Source organism: Heptranchias perlo, chromosome 7 (assembly GCF_035084215.1).
Source record: "Heptranchias perlo isolate sHepPer1 chromosome 7, sHepPer1.hap1, whole genome shotgun sequence".
NCBI classification, from domain to species: Eukaryota; Metazoa; Chordata; class Chondrichthyes; order Hexanchiformes; family Hexanchidae; genus Heptranchias; species Heptranchias perlo.
Genome location: NC_090331.1, coordinates 25,541,049 through 25,562,991, shown reverse-complemented (window position 1 = coordinate 25,562,991; position 21,943 = coordinate 25,541,049). Strand labels below are relative to the sequence as shown.

Genomic DNA, 21,943 nt, shown 5'->3' with positions numbered 1-21,943 from the left:
GCCAAATGTTAGGAATTTTAAATGCTCACTAACATCAAGACTTGTTGATTTACATAACAATAGCCTTTGCTGTTCTGCATGTGGTATATCCACCCAAAACAATTGGTGAAATGACACTGTCCCTTTAAATCATAACTGTGTCATTAGATGGTGTCCAGTAGGAGCAGAAAATACAAACGAAAACATAAACGAAACTATAAAGTATTAACCATGTTTTACAGTCGAAGCAATAAACCTTCTAGTTAATTGTGGTGTTATTAAACGAATGAAAAATTGGCCTGGATGACAAATAATGCCTTTTTGGTACACATCCAGGTTGAGTTTCAGCCATTGCAGTGTTTGCAGTATTTGAGCACAGCTGAGCTTTTCCATTGGTTATAAAGAATGTGCACTGAAGAGAGGCAGATATTAAAGGGATATCCTGTTGTTCAGTGACATTTGCGTATAATCGTGGATTAGTCTAGACAGATTACACAAATAAACAGAGGTAATGTTGCTTGTCAGTTTGATTAATCTCCTTTCAGTCTGGTGTATAAAAAGGTAGTATGACTGGCATTTGGTAGTTAATTTCAAATGCTCATCTGGAAATTTAGCAAATACAGATGTTTTAATCAGAAGCCATTATCACTCGTTGGTACAACTTACAAAATTCTGAGTACCGTTTCCTCTGACCTACCAACTTTAAAGAAAATAAAATGTTTTAGTTCGGACAGTGATGGACTTTTTCACATCCTGTGTCTGTACAGTAGAAACATGAACAAAATTGGGTTATGAGCCAGGAGTTTAATCACCCCACTTGTACTAGCAATCAATTTATCCTGTAGGTTTCTGTAGATTTTTTCTGAGAATCTGTATGAATGCGACAGAATTTTTCAATAACACATCCTTTTGGAAATATTAATCTCCAGCTAGTTTGTGTGACAAGTAAGCATTTTTCTTGCTTGTACAAATAACATCTTTTTCAGTTTGTTTTAATTCTTCATTTAAAAAGTTCAGTCTTGTAATTTGACAGAATATTACCTTCAGAAATGCTAAACGATGGAAAACAAGTTTATGTTCCCCACGCTGCAGTAGAAAGTTCAGCACTCAGCGCCAAAATAACCTATCCTCTTTGTCATAAATTATTGCACAGTCTATGAAAATCCCTTGAACCCAGTCCAAACTGGCATGTATCAGAGTTAATCACTGAGTCTGCATTTTATGTGGAGAATTTTGTTCTCTTTTAGTTGGGAATACGAAGTGTCCTTATGCTTCTCAAGCTCAGCCATTGCAACATTTAGTCAGTACATTGTGTTTGCCATGTCAAGGCAGACAATGGCACTGTACTTCAGAAAAGTGCAGACATTATTTCTGCACTTCAGATTAATAGATTTTGTCATACTCATGAAGAGCAGCAATCAATAGCACTTTACTCTGACATCTACTGTCAATAGACCTTGTACCCATTACTAGGGGTGGTTAATAGATAGTTCTCCAAAATCCTTTTTGTTGCTCATAATATGTTGGAAGTAATTGCTTAAGAAATCCTTGTGTGAATGAACAATCATAAATATTTGTTCTTTTAGCAGGTGTTTTATTGCATCGGTTTTGTTGCTCTGTTACTTATATCGTTATAGTAAGATATTTACCTTATTTGCATCATGAGCTAATTGTAATACAACTATTAAATCAGCTCTTACTGGTTCTAAAAAAAACACAATTGTTTGTGCGCTTCCACCCAAAGTCAGATAGCTTAAAAGTAAATTAATAAATGAAAGATTAAAACAAAAACATTAAATGTTATTCTAGTACAAATATATCAGACAGTTTTGATATCCTGTAGTATAGATCAACAGAGTATTGATATCATATTATGGTAAAGTTAACAATACAAAATTTAGGACTGCTTTGTGAAGAAATTGAACATTCAGGCTAGTGCACTGATGACCACAAGTGTTGGTTCAGATCTCGTATTGGTGAAATAGTAAGTCATTACATGCTTCTACCTTCTTACCTCTTATTTGAACTTAAATTCTCTTTTAATTAGAATTGAAGTGAGATTTCAAGATGTATCAGCACCAAAATGTACTCCTACTGTGTAATATATAAGCTATACAAAACCCTGGTTAGACCGCACCTGGAGTACTGTGAGCAGTTCTAGGCACCGCACCTTCGGAAGGACATTTTGGCCTTGGAGGGAGTGCAGCGTAGGTTTACTAGAATGATACCCGGACTTCAAGGGTTAAGTTACGAGGAGAGATTACACAAATTGGGGTTGTATTCTCTGGAGTTTTGAAGGTTATGGGGTGATCTGATCGAAGTTTATAAGATATTAAGGGGAACGGATAGGGTGGATAGAGAGAAACTATTTCCGCTGGTTAGGGATTCTAGGAGTAGGGGGCACAGTCTAAAAATTAGAGCCAGACCTTTCAGGAGGGAGATTAGAAAACATTTCTACACACAAAGGGTGGTAGAAGTTTGGAACTCTCTTCCGCAAACGGCAATTGATACTAGCTCAATTGCTAAATTTAAATCTAAGATAGATAGATTTTTGGCACCCATAGGTATTAAGGGATATGGGCCAAAGGCAGGTATATGGAGTTAGATCACAGATCGGCCATGATCTTATCAAATGGCGGAGCAGGCACGAGGGGCTGAATGGCCTACTCCTGTTCCTATGTTCCTATAGGTCCCCAGAACAAGTAATAAAGAAAGAACTTGGTATTTATATAGTGCCTTTCATGTCCTCAGGACCTCCCAAAGCACTTTGAAGCCAATGAAGTATTTTTGAAGTGAAGTCACTGTTGTAATGTAGGCAAACATGGCAGCCAACCTGCACACCGCAAGGTCTCACAAACAGTAATAAGATAAATGACCACGTAACCTGGTTTAGTGATGTTGAGGGATAATAGTTGGCCAGGACACCAGGAGAACTCCCCTGCTCTTCTTCAAATAGTACCATGGGATCTTTTATATCTTTTTCGGTTTAATGTCTCATCTGAAAGACAGCACCTTGGATAATGCAGTGCTCCCTTAGTGCTGCATTGAAGTGTCAGCCCGGATTATGTGCTGAAGTTTCTGGAGTGAATGCGACTTGAACCCATGACTCAGAGGTGAGAGTGTTACCACTGAGTCATGGCTGACACCTAAGAAACTACCTTGGTATTTGAACATTACAGAAATAAACAGGAGGAATGGCCAGTTAAAAATAAAGCAGTTAGTAAAGGGGGGTGCAATAACGCAGAATGCTGGTGCACCATTTATATGGCAGTACGCTGGTAGTGAGGGGGCGGGGGGCATTATGATTCAGTCTTCAATGTGAGTGAATGCTGATTTCAGCTATACCCCTGTGATGTATTCAGGACAGGGTGGGAGGGAAGTCACAGGAAGAGTCATCCTGGACCACCGTCACGTGACAGGATATCTATGTAAACACTGTACATCTAGGACATTTGTACAAGCCCAGACAGATTTTTATGATTAATATCTTCAAACACTGGCACATAAAAAAACTTAAAAGAAAAACTTAAACTTTGCTAGTTCCAGCCACTGTAGACGTATGCTACATGTCTTTATGCTGTGTGCTGGCTTATTGGCAATTTTTGGCATTAATAATGTGCCAAGTTTTGTACTGTTAGAAGGGCAATACTGCTTTAAATGCCCCAGCGATCACTTCAATTACAGAATAAGTAGAAGTAGAAGGGCTGCAGTTGGGCTGGCAGCAGCCATGTTTTTTGGCTGCTTTTTATTTTGGCAGGATAGCAAAGTCATATTTTATGCCATTGATTTTGGAACCCCACGTTTAAGTCCTTGTACAGTTGTCCCATTTTTACAGTGGCAAATCAGACCTGAATAATGCAATTAATTGGCTTCTGTTTGCTACAAAAAATTAGATGTAAGTGACCAAAATCTGCCTCCTCTATTACTGTACCCCATCATAAAAGGTCTGCCAAAATGTCACTGCAGTCTCCCAAGAAGAGTCCAGTGTATACATCAAAACAAAGTTGGAATGACCTGAAATGGTCCATGAAGCAGCCTTCCAGACTGCCAGATCACTGTAGGCTAAAGGAGGAGATTCAGACACTCAGGAGGAGGATTACCAGTATGAGAAGTAAGGGCCGCCTTAAGTAATAATTTTACATATGGCATGTCAGACCACATGCATGTTCATGGCCTGGTACCATATTTCTGAAAGATGATTTTGTTATGATCATATGGCCTGAGAACTACATGTGATCAGCTGGACTCCAGGAGGTGGCTGTCATTTTCATATTCATGAAAGAAGAAATTAAATCAGTGCAGTACAGTGCAGATATAACAAAGTAGCAACGTTTTAATTTGTATGGGATTCTTCCCTTTGAAAACTTCCACAACTGGACAGCACTTCAACAATTCCACAAGTTGTGGATAGTCCACATCCGCAAATGGATTTGTGGAGAAATTCAGAAAAGTTTTTGGAAAAACCACATTTTAACAGAACCATAAAAGATGAATTATTATGGACCACATCCTGACTGTAACACCCTCCTAACTGGAAGAAACTGTGTGATTATTGCAAATGAATCAAAAAGGAGACGGAGCGGGAGGTAAAATCAGATGTTAAAATAAAGTAGTAGACAATTAACTACATAATTTCAGTGATTAGCATGCAAGTGTTAATCTCTTCTACATCTTTAAGAACCTATTTGTCATTTCAAAATTGTACTGTGCCCATTCTTAAAGAAAAAGTATGTCAAATTATTCACTGTCAAGCACAGTGTTCAAATGAGCAGGTTCCATAGTTAAAGTCAGGAACCTAATAGCATGTGGTTATCATTGTGTTTTAATCGTCTCTGCCCCCAATTCAGATATAAACACCTGCAATGTTCACAAATTATAGCCAAGAAATGCAAGTCATTTGAGTTTGTTGTTGTCACTTATTTATAGGTTCACGCATTTATAATCAAATTTTCCAGTTGCCTGTTGTTCTTCAGAATTTCTCATAGCAACTCTTAATCACAAAAATGAAAGTTTCTGAGGTCTAGTCAATTATGAAATCATCATGTATTTTAATGCAGCTTTGAATCAATCAAAATATATTTTGGGCAACTGCAATTACATAGGGGCACAGTGTGTGAGAACCCTAATTCTTGTCAATCTTAGGTCTTAAAAAGCCATTTTAGCATCATGTAAAATTGAGTGTTAAAACTTTTTTTCTGGATGGTATTTGGGTGAAATCTGAATTAACCAGATTTAATTTAGTTTAATTAGATTTGTAGATATCATTGACTTGGATGGAGGAATAAAGAGTTGTATTTCAAAGTTTGCTAAGTTGGGAGGCACAGTAACCAGTGCAGATGGGACCAGGAAGTTAGAATCATAGAATCATAAAAAATTTACGGCACAGAAGGGGGCCATTCGGCCCATCATATCCATGCCAGCCAAAAATGAGCCGCCCAGCCTAATCCCACTTTCCAGCACTTGGTCCGTAGCCTTGTAGGTCACGGCACTTCAAGTGCACATCCAGATACTTTTTAAATGAGTTGAGGGTTTCTGCCTCTACCACCCTTTCAGGCAGTGAGCTCCAGACCCCTACCACCCTCTGGTTGAAAAAAATTTTCCTCAGCTCATCTCTAATCCTTCTACCAATCACTTTAAATCTATGCCCCCTGGTTATTGACCTCTCCGATAATGGAAATAGGTCCTTTCTATCCACTCTATCTAGGCCCCTCATAATTTTATACACCTCAATTAAATCACCCCTCAAGTTACAAAGGGACATCGATAAATTATGTAAGTGGGTAAAACTGTGGCAAATGGAGTTCACTGTGGGGAAGAATAAGGTCATCCACTTTGGATCCAAGAAAGACAAATCAGAGTAGTTTCTAAATGGTGAGAAACATGGAACTGTGGAGGAGCAAAGAGATTTAGGTGTCCATGTACGCAAGTCACTAAAAGCTAGTGGATAGGCACAAAAAGCAATCAAAAATGCTAATGGAATGTTGGCCTTTATCTCAAGGGGGCTGGAATACAAAGGGGAGGAAGTTGTGCTTCAGTTATATAGAACCTTGGTCAGACCCCATCTGAGTACAGCATTAATTTCTGGGCACTGCATCTCAGGAAGGACATAATGGCCTTGGAGGGGGTGCAGCGCAATTTCACTAGAATGATACTGGGGCTAAAAGAGGTTAAATTATAAGGATAGGTTGAATAAACTTGATTTATATTCACTTGAGTATAGAAGATCAAGGGATGATCTAATCAGGTGTTTAAACTGATGAAAGGATTCAATAGGGTAGACAAAGAGAAACTATTTCCTCTGGTAGGAGAATCCAAAATATGGGGGCATAATTTTAAAATTAGAACCATGCCATTCAGGAGCGAAATCAGGAAGCATTTCTTCACATGCACAGTAGTAGAAATCTAGAACTCTCTCCCCCAAAAGGCTGTGGATGCTGGGTGAATTGAAGCTTTCAAAACTGAGATCGATAGATTTTTGTTGGGAAAGGGTATCCAGGGATATGGAGCAAAGGCAGGTAAATAGGGTGGCGGTACAGATCAGCCATGATCTAATTGAATGGTGGAACAGACTCAAGGGGCTGAATGGCCTACACCTGTACGTATGTAATCTGTTCATTGTGATAGCTATTTTGTGTCACTAGATGTCACTACTTGATAGCTACCATACCAATGGTAGGTAATGTAGAATGGAAACTATTTTCTATTTGTGATTGAAAACAGACTTGGTTCTCTTGGCCACATTACATTTTATTCGAAGATTGACAAATGTGGCAAATGCTAGTCTGCACTCAGCTTCTCTTTCTGAACTCCTTAAAACTGTTAGATTGCAGGTACCCTTCCTGTTTCAATAACATTTTGCGGTTTTCATTTGGTTGAGGCCAAATCGCTATTTATCATGAGTTTTATCTCAGCTTTCAAGTTATCAAGATACTGGATTCTGAACATAGTACCCATACTGCACTGGAATTTTTCCATTCTGTATTTCTTTTAAAGAAGAGGCTAAGGTATTAATTATAGCTAATGCAGGCCAAGAAAAATAGGATACCATCTGTTTCAAAATATATGACCTTGAAGTTACATTGTGTAATATTAGTATTTGAACACTTAGCACGTTTGTATAAAATTCCTCTGCGCTCTGTTTTCGAGGGCAAGCTAACCATTTATATTGCTATCACTTGCAATTTCAAGGCTTATGTATTTTCAGCACAATCGTGTTTTAAACCAGACATTTCTCTTTACAAAGCATTGGTTATATAATTATTGGTGACACAGTAAACCAGTATAGTAATATGAAGGATGATACAGACCAGGTGGGGTTTTCTTTGACTTTCCCATCAAAGATATCTATGCAATTGGCCACAACATCTCTGACTTAGGGTGGAGATACAAATCAACCAAGGTTTCTATTCCTGACTGCTGGAAAATGTGTGTGTGTGTGTGTGTGTTGGATCAGCCTTGGCCATGACCAAATAGCCTGTTGGTGCCCGATGTCTATGCTGACACATAAAGAACAGCTTTTTGTGTTTGTTTCTGGTGAAAGTGGAACTGTATCCTAGCAAGAGTCAGAGCTTTCAGGAGACAAAAGAAGAAAATTGGGATGGAAGGAAACTTCAACCTAGATTATTTCAAAAGGAGGGACTTTGTGAAGATCAACTCTTCTCAGTGTCTGCTACCATTTTGATATTTTTTTGTCAACAGAAGCAGATTTTTGGAAATGAGAATTATTTTATATTACAAGCCAGAAATTCCTGATAAAGTTCTTAAATCCTTATTTTACTTTTCAAAATGATAATGTGCATAAGCTACCTGTGCAAGGAGTTGCTTTAGTGAAATGACATCTGTTGTATTCTTTCATCCCCTAGTACTACGACTGAACCACAGCTCATCAGACACCTCTGAGAAGAAAAGAGTTAAGAGCAGACTAAAAAAATTTATATCAAGACGACCTTCATTGAAAACTTTACAAGAGAAAGGACTGATTAAAGGTAATGGGCATGATTTTAACTCAGAAAAACGGCTGGGTTGGTGACAAGGGGGAAGTAAAAATTTTAAAAATCTAAAACCCGCCTCCAACCCGCCCATTTCCAGTTCTAACGGAGGCGGGACGAGGGGCGGGCGACCAACCCGCTTTCAGGAGGCAGGTCGGTCACTAAAAGCTTTCAAGGAGGCTGCAAGCCTCCATTTTAACAACATTTTTGTTTTTAATCCCTGGGGGCCGGGACTCCTGGGCCTTCTACTTCACATCGCATGAGAGGAGACGAGTAGGCCTGGAACAGCAGGTAAGTTCCTTTATAGCACAGTTTGTGGGCCCAGAGGAGCAGGAGTACTTCCCTCAGGCCCAACAAGCCTACCTGCAGCAACCCCCACCCCCCGCGATCTCCGAACCCCCCCCATGATCTCCAACCCCCTTCTCGCGACCTCTGATTCCCCCATCATGATCTCCGACCCCTGACTCCCATGCCCCCCGACCCCCTTGAATGTTCAACCCCCTGATGACTGAGCTCCCCCCGATGACTGACCCCCCTCAGTGACCCCGACTCTCCCCGATGACTGAGACCCCCCCCCGGTGACCCCGACCCTCCAGATGACCCCAATGACTGTTCCTTCCCTCCCATGACTGAACCCCCGATGACTGAGCCCCCTCAATGACTGAGCCCCCCTGTGACTGAGCGCCCCCCCCACCGATGACTGAACCTGCCCAATGACCCCCGACCCCCACCTCCCTCCCTCCCTCCCCCATCTAACATTTACCTGTTCACGTCCTCTTCCTTCTTCTCCCGTCCGACTGAGACCAGCCTGTCAATCAGGCTTGCCTGTTGGGCGGGAAACGGTTTCCGGGTTTCTCGTCAGGAATTCCACCCCCCGGCTCCCCGATAAGATCATGCCCAATGTATTTGATTCCTAAGTGAAGTGGCCCATCACTAAAATTCTCTGATGTACCACAGCCTCTGATATAACATGCATTGTTTATGCATCGAGTATTTCACGAATGGACAAGCCATCGACAACTTATATAAAAACAGGCAAAGTTTTATGACATTTGTCTTATGAACACAAAGCATTTGCCTTTCTGTTTCTTCTGCTCTTTCCATTTGTGACAGTGTGTCACTATCACTAAAGGAAGGGAAGGAGACTAATTTAATGGAATATTCAGACACTGCTACATTGATTTTATTCCTTTGAAGACAGCATGTTTATCGTGACCATCGCACCATACTCACCTCTGGGGGATGGTTGTAACTGAGTGATGCAGTGCGTTAGAACTCTATCCCTTCAACTTTGGGATCTGGGTTCAAATTCTACTTAGACTGATGAAGATCTCTTGAATATGATAGTTGACCCATGTGGCCATGAATTCAAAGCATAAGGTAGCTCATAATTCAATATTAATTCCCACTAAATTGGCCAAATGAGTGGATGTTTAAGCTGATAGATGAGGTACTGATCAAGTGGACTGCTTCATCCTGGATAGTGTCGAGCTTCTTGAGTGTTGTTCCAGTTGCACCCATCAAGGCAAGTGGAAAGTATTCTATCACATTCCTGACTTGTACCTTATAAGCGGCGGAGAGGCTTTGGGGAGTTTGGAAATGAGCCACTCGCCACAGAAAACCCAGCCTCTGACCTGCTGTGGTAGCCGTGGCATTTACGTGGCTGGTCCAGTTGAGATTCTGTTCAATGGTGACCCCCAGGATGTTGTTGGTGGGGGACGTGGCGTTGAAATGCCATTGAAGCTAGATTCAAAAATAGCGAAATCCTTATTTAGAACGCATCTCTGCCTATGTTCCCATTAATAAATAATAGGAGCATAAGAGTGTAGGAAAATATCATTGCCCTGGGCATGATGAGGGCCAATTTCAATGAGATAAGAACAGATCTGGCCCAGGTAAATTGGATTCAAAGATTGGCAGGTAAAACTGTAATTGAACAGTGGGTGGCCTTTAAAGAGGAGATGGTTTGGGTACAGTCCAGGTACATTCCCACGAGGGAGAAAGGTAGGGCAACTAAAGCCAGAGCTCCCTGGATGTCAAAAGAGGTAGTGAATAAGATGAAATGGAAAACAGGGGCGTATGATAGATGTCAGGTTGATAACACAAGTGAGAACCAGGCAGAATATAGAAAGTTCAGAGGGGAAGTGAAAAAGGAAATAAGAGGGGCAAAGAGAGAGTACGAGAATAGACTGGCAGCCAACATAAAAGGGAATCCAAAAGTCTTCTACAGGCATGTAAACAGTAAATGGGTAGAAAGAAGAGGGGTGGGGCCGATTAGGGACCATAAAGGAGATCTGCTCATGGAGGCAGAGAGGATGGCCAAGGTACTAAATGAATACTTTGCATCTGTCTTTACCGAGGAAGAAGATGCTGCCAGAGTCTCAGTAAAGGATGATATAGTTGAGATACTGGATGGGCTAAAAATTGATAAAGAAGAGGTACTAGAAAGGCTAGCTGTACTTAAAGTAGATAAGTCACCCGGTCCGGATGGGATGCATCCTAGGTTGCTGAGGGAAGTAAGGGTGGAAATTGCAGAGGTACTGGCCATAATCTTCCAAACATCCGTAGTAACAGGGGGTGGTGCCAGAGGACTGGAGAATTGCAAATGTTACACCCTTGTTCAAAAAAGGTGTAAAGATAAACCCAGCAACTATAGGCCAGTCAGTTTAACCTCAGTGGTGGGGAAACTTTCAGATAATCCGGGACAGAATTAACAGTCACTTGACGAGTGAGGATTGATTGGGGAAAGCCAGCATGAATTTGTTAAAGGCAAATCCGCCCTGTTTAACTGACCTGATAGAGTTTTTTGATGAGATAACAGAGAGGGTAGATGAGGGCAATGCAGTTGATGTGGTGTATATGGACTTTCAAAAGACGTTAGATAAAGTGCCGCATGTTGGCTTGTCAACAAGATTGCGGCCCATGAAATATAGGAAACAGTAGCAACATTGATACAGAATTGGCTAAGTGACAGGAAGCAGAGAGTAGTGGTGAACAGTTGTTTTTCGGACTGGAGGGAGGTGTGCAGTGGTGTTCCCCAAGGGTCGGTGCTGGGACCACTACTTTTCTTGATATATATTAACGACTTGGACTTGGGTGTACAGGACACAATTTCAAAATTTGCAGATGACACAAAACTTGGAAGGGTAGTAAATAGTGAGGAGGATAGTGATAGACTTCAAGAGGATATGGACAGGCTGGTGGCATGGGCGGAAACGTGACAGATCAAATTTAACGCAGAAAAATGCGAAGTGATACATTTCGGTAGGAAGAACGAGGAGAGGCAATATAAACTAGAGGGCACAACTCTAAAAGGGGTAGTGGAACAGAGAGATCCGGGGCTACTTGTGCACAAATCGTTGAAGATGGCAGGGCAGGTTGAGAAAGTGGTTATAAAAACATACGGGATCCTGAGCTTTATAAATAGAGCCATAGAGTACAAAAGCATGGAAGTCATGATGAACCTTTATAAAACACTGGTTCGGCCACAACTGGAGTATTGTGTCCAGTTCTGGGCACCGCACTTTAGGAAAGATGTGAAGGCCGTAGAGAGGGTGTGGAAGAGATTTACTAGAATGATTCCAGGGAGGAGAGATTTCAGTTACGTGGATAGACTGGAGAAGCTGGGGTTGTTCTCCTTGGAACAGAGAATGTTGCGAGGAGATCTAATAGAGGTATTCAAAATCATGAAGGGTCTAGACAGAGTGGATGGAGAGAAACAGTTCCCATTGGTGGAAGGGTCAAGAACCAGAGTGGTTAGGATCTGGAATGCACTGCCTGAGGAGGTGGTGGAGGCAGATTCAATTATGGCCATCAAAAGGGAACTGGATAAGTACTTGAAAGGAAAAAATTTGCAGCGCTACGGGGGTCGGGCGGGGGAATGGGACTATCTGGATTGGTCTTGCATAGAGCCGGCGCAGACTTGATGGGCCGAATGGCCTACTTCCCAGCTGTAACCTTTCTATGATTCTATGATGACTTTCGCATGTACACTCAGTGCTCTCATTGTTCTCACTATAAAAAAAGTATTGATGTGACTTCCCTCTGCCACTATTTTACCTTATGGACTGAACAGTTCTGCTTAGTTTCGATATGTGTGACATTAATTTTATAGAGAGAAATGTCATATGCCATGTAAAATTAAGTAGAAGATGTTGCAGCATCATGTAGTACTTTTTGAGTCACAGTTGGACTTCTGCACACTCAGCTTTGTACCTACAATCCGCTCTTATTTCCAAATTCCCTTGCAGCCCAGTAAGTTTTAATATTCACCTACAATCTTTAGAGGAAATATTTTGTTCATCAGCATATGTAGCAATAATACAAAACAGATCTGACTTTCTATTCACTTTAAATTGTACCACCCAAAGAGAGAGCCCGTACATGTTCTGCATTTTGACTCTGTCTTGCTGCTGTGGCACTCAACATAAGGGCCCTGATATTTACGGGGAGGTGGGGAGGATGCAGGGGAGCACACTAGCGTGGGGAAAACCCGGCAAGACCTGGGACCCGGAGGTCCTGCCGAATTTAATGGCAGGACCTCATTATAATTGTTTTCTTCCGTTTCTGGCCTGGCAGCCGGCCAAATTGACAGGCTGGCCGGCTGGCAGGCGGGATAACCTGCAGCAGATCCTTTGTTAGAATCAGGAAAGCGAAAGATAAGCAAAACAAGAGGAAGGGGGGAGAGACAATGAAGAAAAGTCAAAATTCAGGTATGCAAACTATTACCGCATAATGGCTTTAGTAATCTACAATCGAGTTCATCAGAAAGTTTGAAAGAGATGAAAAACTGTTGGATGATATATATGGAAAGGTCATCTCAGTCAGGCATGAAGATCAAAAAATGTGTGAAAAAAGCTCAGTAAAGCAGGAGGCATGAGAAAAGACCAAAAAAGAATGAAAATAGCTCCAACTGGAGGGGAATGAAGTGGAAGGTGGATGGGACAAACAACCAAGAAAAGTGGCTAGAGAGATAGTCTGAAGTCGCTAAAGTCAGTGTTTAGACCAGTCACATCCCGAAATAAACAGCAGCTGTGTTCCTTCAATGATTTATTAGTTAATATTGTATCATTTTCAAGCACTTTGTCAAAGTACAACACATTAAAGAATATTCAGACTATGTTAAGTAAATTGAGACATGTTAAAGGATAAACTATAACTCAATTTTTGACAATCAACACAGGTGAGGACGTTTTAACTTTATTTCACAAATAGCTTCAAAATTACTTTTTTGTTCAATGACGTACCTGATACTTTGAGGTCAGTTTTATGAGTTCAAAATCAACAGGTTCAATAATCTCTTCATTCTCTGATAATAATTTAAAAGTAGAACTGACAGTAACTAGGTTACACCAATAAATGTCCTGAGCTTCTGAAACTGAAATAATCTGAATACTTTATTACAGAAATACAAATGGAAGCAATATACTCTTTTTATAGATTTAAATATAAGCCTATAAAGGTCCACCAATGTGAGAACTCCATCTTTAGAAATCTGGTTATAAATACTACTACAGTAAAAGCAATCTGTTGCCAATCTGGTCCGCAGTAGCTTGTGAATGATGTCAGGTGACATTTATGTACAGCTATTAGTGACAGGTCAGATAGCATCTCTGCACGGTAAGATATATTAGCGTAAAATCTGAGATGATTTAGTTTAGTTTGTCCATGGTTTTGTATTAATGCTATAACCATATCAATCATCTCATCCTCCCCTAATGAATAACAGCCACAAAATAAACTGCTGCAGGATTATTTCCCTTAAAATGCCTGTTGATTTTCCATACTCAAATATTGACTAACTGTCTGTGCTTGATGTATGATTTACTGGGTTGATGTAGCCTACTGTTAGTCCTTAAGTATGAATTTTACTTTTTCAGCCAATTCAGAATAACTGCACATTTCATGATATATTAAAATTGACTGCTTAAATGGACTCAGTGTGGGAGTTTCATTGGGTTTAAATTGATAACAGCTGGGTAGCCAAACAGATTAAGCATGTATGAACTGAGAATAAAATCCGTTCCCTCTGCAAACAGCATTCTGTTCCACACAAAGATGAAGAAGAACTGCTGAATAAAGCTGGGATTGAGAGAGTTTTTGATGAATCAGGATCACTAATTGATTATTCAAGTTATAAAATACTAGTATTGAAGGAATAATTCAGTGACTGAAATTTTCATTACCAGGTAGGGGTTTTGTAAGGCCTTCACTCATTCACTCCAATCTCCAATCTCTCTCTTCCCCATTACAGCCTTTAATATATTTCCCTGATAGAACTATGGGCTATCCTTTCCAGTTCCTTATTAACAGCAAATACACTTTCCTACAAACACTTTATCTTCCCTGTATCCTCACTGTTTTAAAATCAAAACTTATCAAATAGTCACTTAATCCCATTTGTCGTGGAAGGAGAGTTACTCAGTTTATGTGTAAAAAGTGATGAAGCAGGTTTATCCCAACACTGGCATCTCCTCCAAGGCCATGAGCATCATGAGCTCCTTTGTGAACAATATTTTCGAGCACATTGCGTGTGAAGCTTCCCATCTGACCCATTACAACAAGCCCTCAACCATTAATGCCAGGGAGACCCAGACCATCGTGCGTCTCCTGTTGTCTGATGAGCTGGCCAAGCATGTTGTGTCGGTAGAGACAAAAGCTGTGACCAAGTACACCAGCTTCAAGTAAAAATCCACAGATTTCAAAGCTGTGTAACCCCTTATCCCTCTTAGTCTTCTCTTTCTCCAACAATCGACAGGCTTTTAAAACCTAAGCCTGTTAACACTGAATCATAGAATGATACTGCATAGAAGGGGGCCATTTGGCCCATCGTTCCTGTCCCAGCTCTTTGAAAGAGCTATCAAATTAGTCCCACTCCCCTGCCCTTTCCCCGTAGCCTTGCAAATTTTTCCCCTTCAAGTATTTATCCAATTCCCTTTTGAAAGTTATTATTGAATCTGCTTCCACCACCCTTTCAGGCAATGCATTCCAGATCGTACCAACTCACTGCTTAAAAAAAATTCTCGCATCTGGTTCTTTTGCCAATAGTTCTTTTCTGCCTTTTTCAACTTTGGTGGACTCCAATCCTATAGGTCTTGTCTCTTCACCTCGGTTTCTCAATTAAAAAACATGTTCATGCCTTAGCTATCACTTTTAATGCTTGTTTGGTGTAAATATACGATCAGAATAAATAAAATATATATTAGTTTCTAATACAAAGTTCCAGTAACCTGACCATACAGTTATTCAAATGAAGGATTACAGTTCAAGTTTTGTGTTCTGTGCATATTATGAGATGACTGGTAAATTTATGGAAGGTCTGTAATTCACCCTTTGTAGAGCAGATTTTGAAAGAGAAGCCATCAGCTAACAATATACTTAAATGACAAGTAATTCTACTAAAACTTTAAAATCTTTAATCTTCATCTTGAGCTTTATAGCGTAAATTACATTGCTATACTCTCATAAAATGAACTGTACCGCTAATTGATATAATAAGTTAAAAAATAATGTGAGGGGCCTGGCTGAGCTTCAGCTTCTGATGTCATTAATGGAATAGTCGGTTGCCATTGAGAGAGCAACTTAAAGTGAAACTGTACTCTAGCAATGCTTTCATCAGAAGGGCTGCCCCTGCCACAAAGAAAGCAAAGGAGAATGGAGTAAATTTTCACCATCACCACACGGGCTGTAATCTGGCCAAGCGGAACGTCTGCCCATTATAGAAACCATCTGATTATCAGTTTTAAAATGCCAGCCGTAGTTCAGTGCCAGTCTTGCCTCTGAGTCAGAAGGTTGTGGGTTCAAGTCCCAATCCAGAGACTTGAGCACTCCAGTGCAGCATTGAGGGAGTGCTGCACTGTCGGAGGTGCCGTCTTTTGGATGAAACGTTAAACTGAGGTTCACCTGCCCTCTTAGGTGGACGTAAAAGATCCCATGGCACTATTTGAAGAAGAGCAGGTGAGTACTCCCATTGTCCTAGCCAATATTTATCCCTTAACCAAGATCACTAAAATAGATTTTCTGGTCATTATCTCATTGCTGTTTGTAGGACCTTGCTGTTCCAAATTGGCTGCCGTGTTTCCGCATTACAACTGTGACTACTTTCAAAAATACTTAATTGGCTGTAAAGCACTTTGGGACATCATGAGGTCATAAAGGACGCTATATAAATGCAAGTTCTTTCTTTCTTTCAAATTCGGGCATTCTATACTGGGTAGGCAATCCACTCCACCAGATTACCCCACGCGTTGAAGACAAAAATTTATCCCTGAGAGCAGAAATACTTTGTTTGTCCTAAAGCAACCTTATGGAGAAAAAGTTTGTTGGGTGTCATGACTGAAAATATCTGCTCAGATGATGTGTGTGATAGGTGTATCTCTGGCTGCCTGGCATTGACCTGGATTCCAATACTAGCTTTCAAATACAACTCAGATGCTCAATATTGCCTGAAAGTTATCTGTGGCCAAAACTAAAGTTTGGTTCTGAGCACTTAGATTCAGGATCAAGGAGCAGGGAAAAATGCTGATCCACTCTCAGTTTAACAGCGGCCAGTCAGAGACAGACTCTTTGCATGAATCAATTAAGGAGATCTTTGCGAGTCAGGACTTTTCAGGTCTCTATATAACTGATTTTTTTTTACTAGCAGAAACCCTCAGGAGGATGCAGTCTCCATTAACTTTTTGCATTTTATTAAGTTAAAGGTGCTTCCCCCAGAATCCACTTCCCTTTAAAATGAACATTTAAGGATAAGAGATATGTTGAAAACTTTTAACATCATATTTTGAGGTTTATGTTGGAATTTTTTCATGTCATATTTTAACCAATAAGCCCATTAATCATCAGTATTTTAGAAGTTTGCTGCTTACACATATACACCTACTAATGAATAAGCTTGATTAGGTACTTTTCTCTGCCATACATGTATTACTGAACCAAACACTTACTTTGTCAAGATAGAATGTTGGACATAGTGGAGATACAAAAAAATGCAGTCCGTTGTAATGCTACAAATCATCCAAATGGATTAAACCACAATAGACCTGTTTCCGCAGGTCACTTTATACTGTTATAATTTAGGCTATTTGAAGCATTATGATCTCTCTCAGCAAATCCACAGACTTTCCATCAACAGTTCTTGTCCCTATGATCCAGAAAGTATATTTTTATTGTCTATCTGCCCTTTATAGAATTGCATGACACAAGGATTAACAATTACCCTTACTTATAGTAATTGTTACAGAATTTACTGTAGTTTTGTGCTACAAATACCACACTCTTGGAAATGGCAGAAAATTAAACATGTGTCACAAGAAGAAGATTTGGCATCCCAACCAAACAGCTTGAGTTTGAACATGACTTGCATTATTACGAAGGTGTTTGCACCACTTAGTTAGGATGCTGTGGGGAGGAAAGGAATAAGACTAGTTCCATTGCTTTCTGCTGTCATTAAATTATATAACAACATTGGTGGCAGCTGCAGAGAAGTGCATGGTCCAGCTTTTCTCACCCACATGGTTGAAAGAACCAATGGGCTGGGAGAACATACATTTTTGAAGGGGGAAGGAGGACAGAAGACAAACCAAAGCCCAGGATAAAAAAAATCAAGGAAGTTGCATTGCCACTGTAATGTCACTGACACTTACCTCTGAACTGTTAGCTAGAATTCACTGCTTACATATATTTTATCACTTAGTCAAACAATATGAATGCAAATCTAAACAAAATTTGGATTTAGAAATTTGGACACGTGTAAACAGCAGAAACAGCTTGTTCTTTTCTGCAGTATGGCAGATATGTTATTTTGAGCTGATATACTCCAGCAGTGCACAGAGCCACCTTTTTTGTTGCATATTTTTCCTTTACAATAGTTTTCATCTAAGGAGATTAGGTTTAATAAGAAACAATATGAGATCTCAGAAGCTGTTTTGACCGTGATATACCTGCTTCCTGGTTCTTCACTGTAAAGATTGTCTGTTCAAGCAAAAAAGTATCATTGAGCTGCTTACAACTATTATTTAATCTAATCTTTTCCTTTTAATCTTTAAACTATGAAATTCTTCTGGTCAAAGCGTTCATTGACAATCTAAGTCCAATATTTGAAAAAATATTTAAGTGAATATGTTTCAATAGGTTTACAACAATAGAAGGTGAGTGTGGATTTTGAGGGTAGGAGTATTCTAGACAGGCTGCAGTGTTGTAATACACTGGAGCTTAAATACAATTGTTTGCTCCCATGTTACCTGGACTGTAAGTTTCTGGTCTAAACCATCCTCCTGCAGGGAGGTGCTAAGTAGAGGCCATGCTATTCCCTACGCAAAGGCAGAGAAAATAAAGTCAAGCGCTGAGTCAGTCCTGCCATTCTCACGGCACCTCCTTCTGTCTGGTTACAGGGTGGGATTTCCATAGGCTTGCAAGTGGGCCATCTTAATACCCCACCTGATAAGTAAAGAGTGGCTAATATTCATATCACATTATTTTCCTATTATGTTTTCTAATTTATACAATGTATGCTTTTGAGGTAGATTTCATATTACATTACTGATTTCAAATCAATTGTTTGACCATTTTGCATGGAACTCCCATTGCAGATGTCTTTAGAAGTTGTGGAGTGATCTCAGATTGTGATGCTGCAGTTCCAACAGCAGTTTACTGGCGGCATAAACCACTGACTGCTGTGAATGCAACATATATCATATAAAAGAATCTCAGAGCCAATACGGAGAGTATTTATGTCATAACCATGCTCCTGTAAACCATTGAGCAACATTCATTAAAAATGAACTTACACAGGGGTCCTTGAGCGAAATCCTCAATAGCACTGTGACATGTTTGACTAAAGAGTCCAGCAATACACCAAAATAATGATGCATGGCTGAATGCACCAGATATTAGTCTTTTGCTGCAGAATCCAGGAGCCATTTAAAAAACTGTTAACAAAATTAAAGTTAATGGTCCAAAGTGTCAGTATTTGCAAGTATATTTATAGTATAAATGGAATATCATGTTTGTGTATAGCTTAAGGAAAATTTTCCAATCATGACTTGACCTATACAAAACATTTGTGACTTCATGCCTCATGGGTTATTAGACAGCTCAGTTGGGGTATACCCTGGACAGCCATGCAATATCATTTGTACATCTCTTGGATTACTAGATGTAGTTGATTTTGAAGCTGGACACTAAATCATCCAGAAAGCTAAAGTTTAAATCACTGCCTTCTTGATTGTGCTCACTGGGCACATTTCATGAGTTATCAGCCATGTGGCTCAATGGAACAGTTTACGGAGAGAAACTGCTCCATCTCTGAAGAGAGAGAAAAAACTATCAGAATCAGCTTCATTTTGTATATGCCCCCCTGTCGGCCAATTATGAGGCTATAATAGCCAAAACCTGAAACCATCTCAATTGAAGAAAAAGCATAACTGCAAGTGAGCAGGCGTGCATAGTCAATCACTTAAGTTAAAAGTAAAAGGACAATACAACACCAGAATTTGTTATGTATACTCTGCCTTTATCAAAAGACCTAATAAAATTGCTATTATTTTATCAATGTGTTTCTTCTTTGTTGTATTCAAACTAAACCTTTGAATGAAATGCCATAGTACTTTTTCCCCCAATGGGTCATTAAACAGAGAATCTGAAAAAAAGTCTGTCTTTTGACAGCTTCAAATATCAGACATATTTTATATATATAAATAATATGAGCCTACCTTTAAGTATGTCTAAGTTATTTGAAGCATCCTTTATTTAACTCTAACCACTTCAACAGCTGAGAATTAAGTACCTAAATGAGGGGGTGAGGATACAAAACTATAACTTTTGTGTAGGCCATTTATCAATTAAAACTGGTTATTAGTCAATTAGCAATTTTATTATTGCCTTTTTCTATCTGAAAGCTTCACTGTTTTGGCACCATTTCTTGTTCTCTTTTGCCAGTTTCTTATTTAAGTAATTTAACAAGATTATAGCATTTATGTTGCAAAATGTCAGCTATTCTTATAACATAAATTGAGTAAAGTGTTGTGTCAGCAGGAAAATGGCATGAGTATGCAGGTTTTTTAAGAGTCCGAGCTGGTCCATAATATATGTTTCATGATTAATATACCATAAAAATATTAAACAGCTGTGGTTGTTTAAATGATTCATCAGCATAACGCTACCCTAAAACTTTTCAATCAAGTTTTTTCTGCTTTAGGAGCTTTCACTACTGGGTGTTTAAATAGTACAATGTTTAATGGATATTAAATTGATCACAGCTATGACCGAATATCATTATTATATTAATAATTGATTCTTAATTGTGATTGGCTGGAAGGTCACGAACCATTTGACAATTTTTTTGTGGCACAGTACTTAGTCATACTTCAAATGGGAATATATTCACTGTTGCAAGTAATTAAAAATGGTGGTAACCATGACGATTGAGCATTGCATTATGGTTTCAAGACATTCTAAGTTACACTTGACTTACTAATATTAGATGGAATTATAATGAAAAATATGTTTGGTGATGTTGATCACCTTGTCGTGTTAGTGATTCAGTGGCTTCTTACCATCTTAAAAATGTGCTAGTACCTCGACTGCTGGTGAAGCCATTAGAAGCAAAATTTTCCACTTGGCATTAATAGCTGAGCAATATTTGGACTGGTGTTTTTGTTTTCTTCATGCTGTTTTTAGCATTAATATTGTAGATGTAAAATTTAATAGCCAATTAGATTTTCTAGTCAGGTCCGAAGCAAAATGTTTTGCCTGCCAGGATTTAAAGAGCCATTGGCCCTGATTTTCAAAGGAAATTGCGGGTGCATTGGGGGCGGGGGGGGGGGGGGTTGCAAAAATCTGGGAGATCCCGAGCGGGTGAGAAAGCCGGCCCCAACCTGCTGACTTCCGGGTTTCCCATAGACGCGCCTGTGTGCGCATGCGCTTCCCAAATGCGAAAGCCCCACCAGCGATTAAAGCGGCGGGATGATAGTTAAAGAACTGAATGTATCTCATTGAGGTATTTAAGGTACTTTATTTCTGACATAGTAGACAGTTAAAATGATTTTAAACTTACCTGGGCGGCTTGCCCACGGTTTCCGATTCATGCCTGGTTCAAAGGGCCGGATTAGGCAAAAATAAACGAAATAAATTAAATAAAAAACCATTGCACAAAGTTAAAAAACAAAATAAACCTACCTTTCCACCCAGTTCCGATGTCCGATGTCCCCCTCTCTGATGCCCCCCTCTGCCCCCGATGTCTCCCTCTCCGATGTCCCTGTCAGCCCCCGATGTCTTCCTCTCTGATCTCCCCCTCTTCTCCCCCAATATCTCCCCCCGATCTTCAGCACGCTCCACTCTCTGTTCCAGCGCTGGATGACGTCACTGTCTCTCTCTCTTTCTCTCCCCACCGCCCCCCCTCCATCCCTTCGGCATTGCAGCTCCTGTCGGCAGCCAGCCTATCAATCACATTGCAATCGCGACGGAAAACTTAAGTTTTTTTTATTCGGGTTTGCCATGCGGACCTTCACCCCCCCCCCACCCCCCGACTCCCCGTCCCCATTGCCAACCCACCACTATTTCAAAATTGAGCCCATTGTCTTCTTGAAAAAGTGTTTTTCGAGACTCCTTTTCTATTTGAGAAGGGAGAAGAGACAGAAGATCCATACAATATGATGGCGTTATAGGTAAACGACAGCTAAACATGCTAGAAAGCAATAAGTATCATTGCATCATTTATTTGTGTTAAGCCCCATTTAATACAGTATTTTTGATTAGATTTTAATCAGAGGGATGTATCAGCACTAATAAAACAATATGAAAACTCACTGAACAATTTTTGCTTCGTCATTCACCTGGTCTTCATAACGTTAAAGAACTTTAAGAAAGGAAATCTAAGTACACATCTGAATGAGCCATGCACTAACAGATGCAGTAGAAGAGAAGAGACAACAGGGAGAAGGCCTTACCACTAAAAGTGTACACAATATTGATTTGGATCT

General features: G+C 39.9%; 1 protein-coding gene across 1 annotated transcript in view; it reads left to right on the top strand.

The window, feature by feature from the left end:
• arhgap15 (Rho GTPase activating protein 15) overlaps positions 1–21,943 on the top strand; it is a 576,367-nt gene that overhangs the window by 352,212 nt on the left and 202,212 nt on the right. The window contains exon 10 of the mRNA XM_067987193.1: positions 7,842–7,964. Coding sequence (XP_067843294.1) covers positions 7,842–7,964 — 123 coding nt within the window. The remainder of the gene's footprint in view (positions 1–7,841; positions 7,965–21,943) is intronic.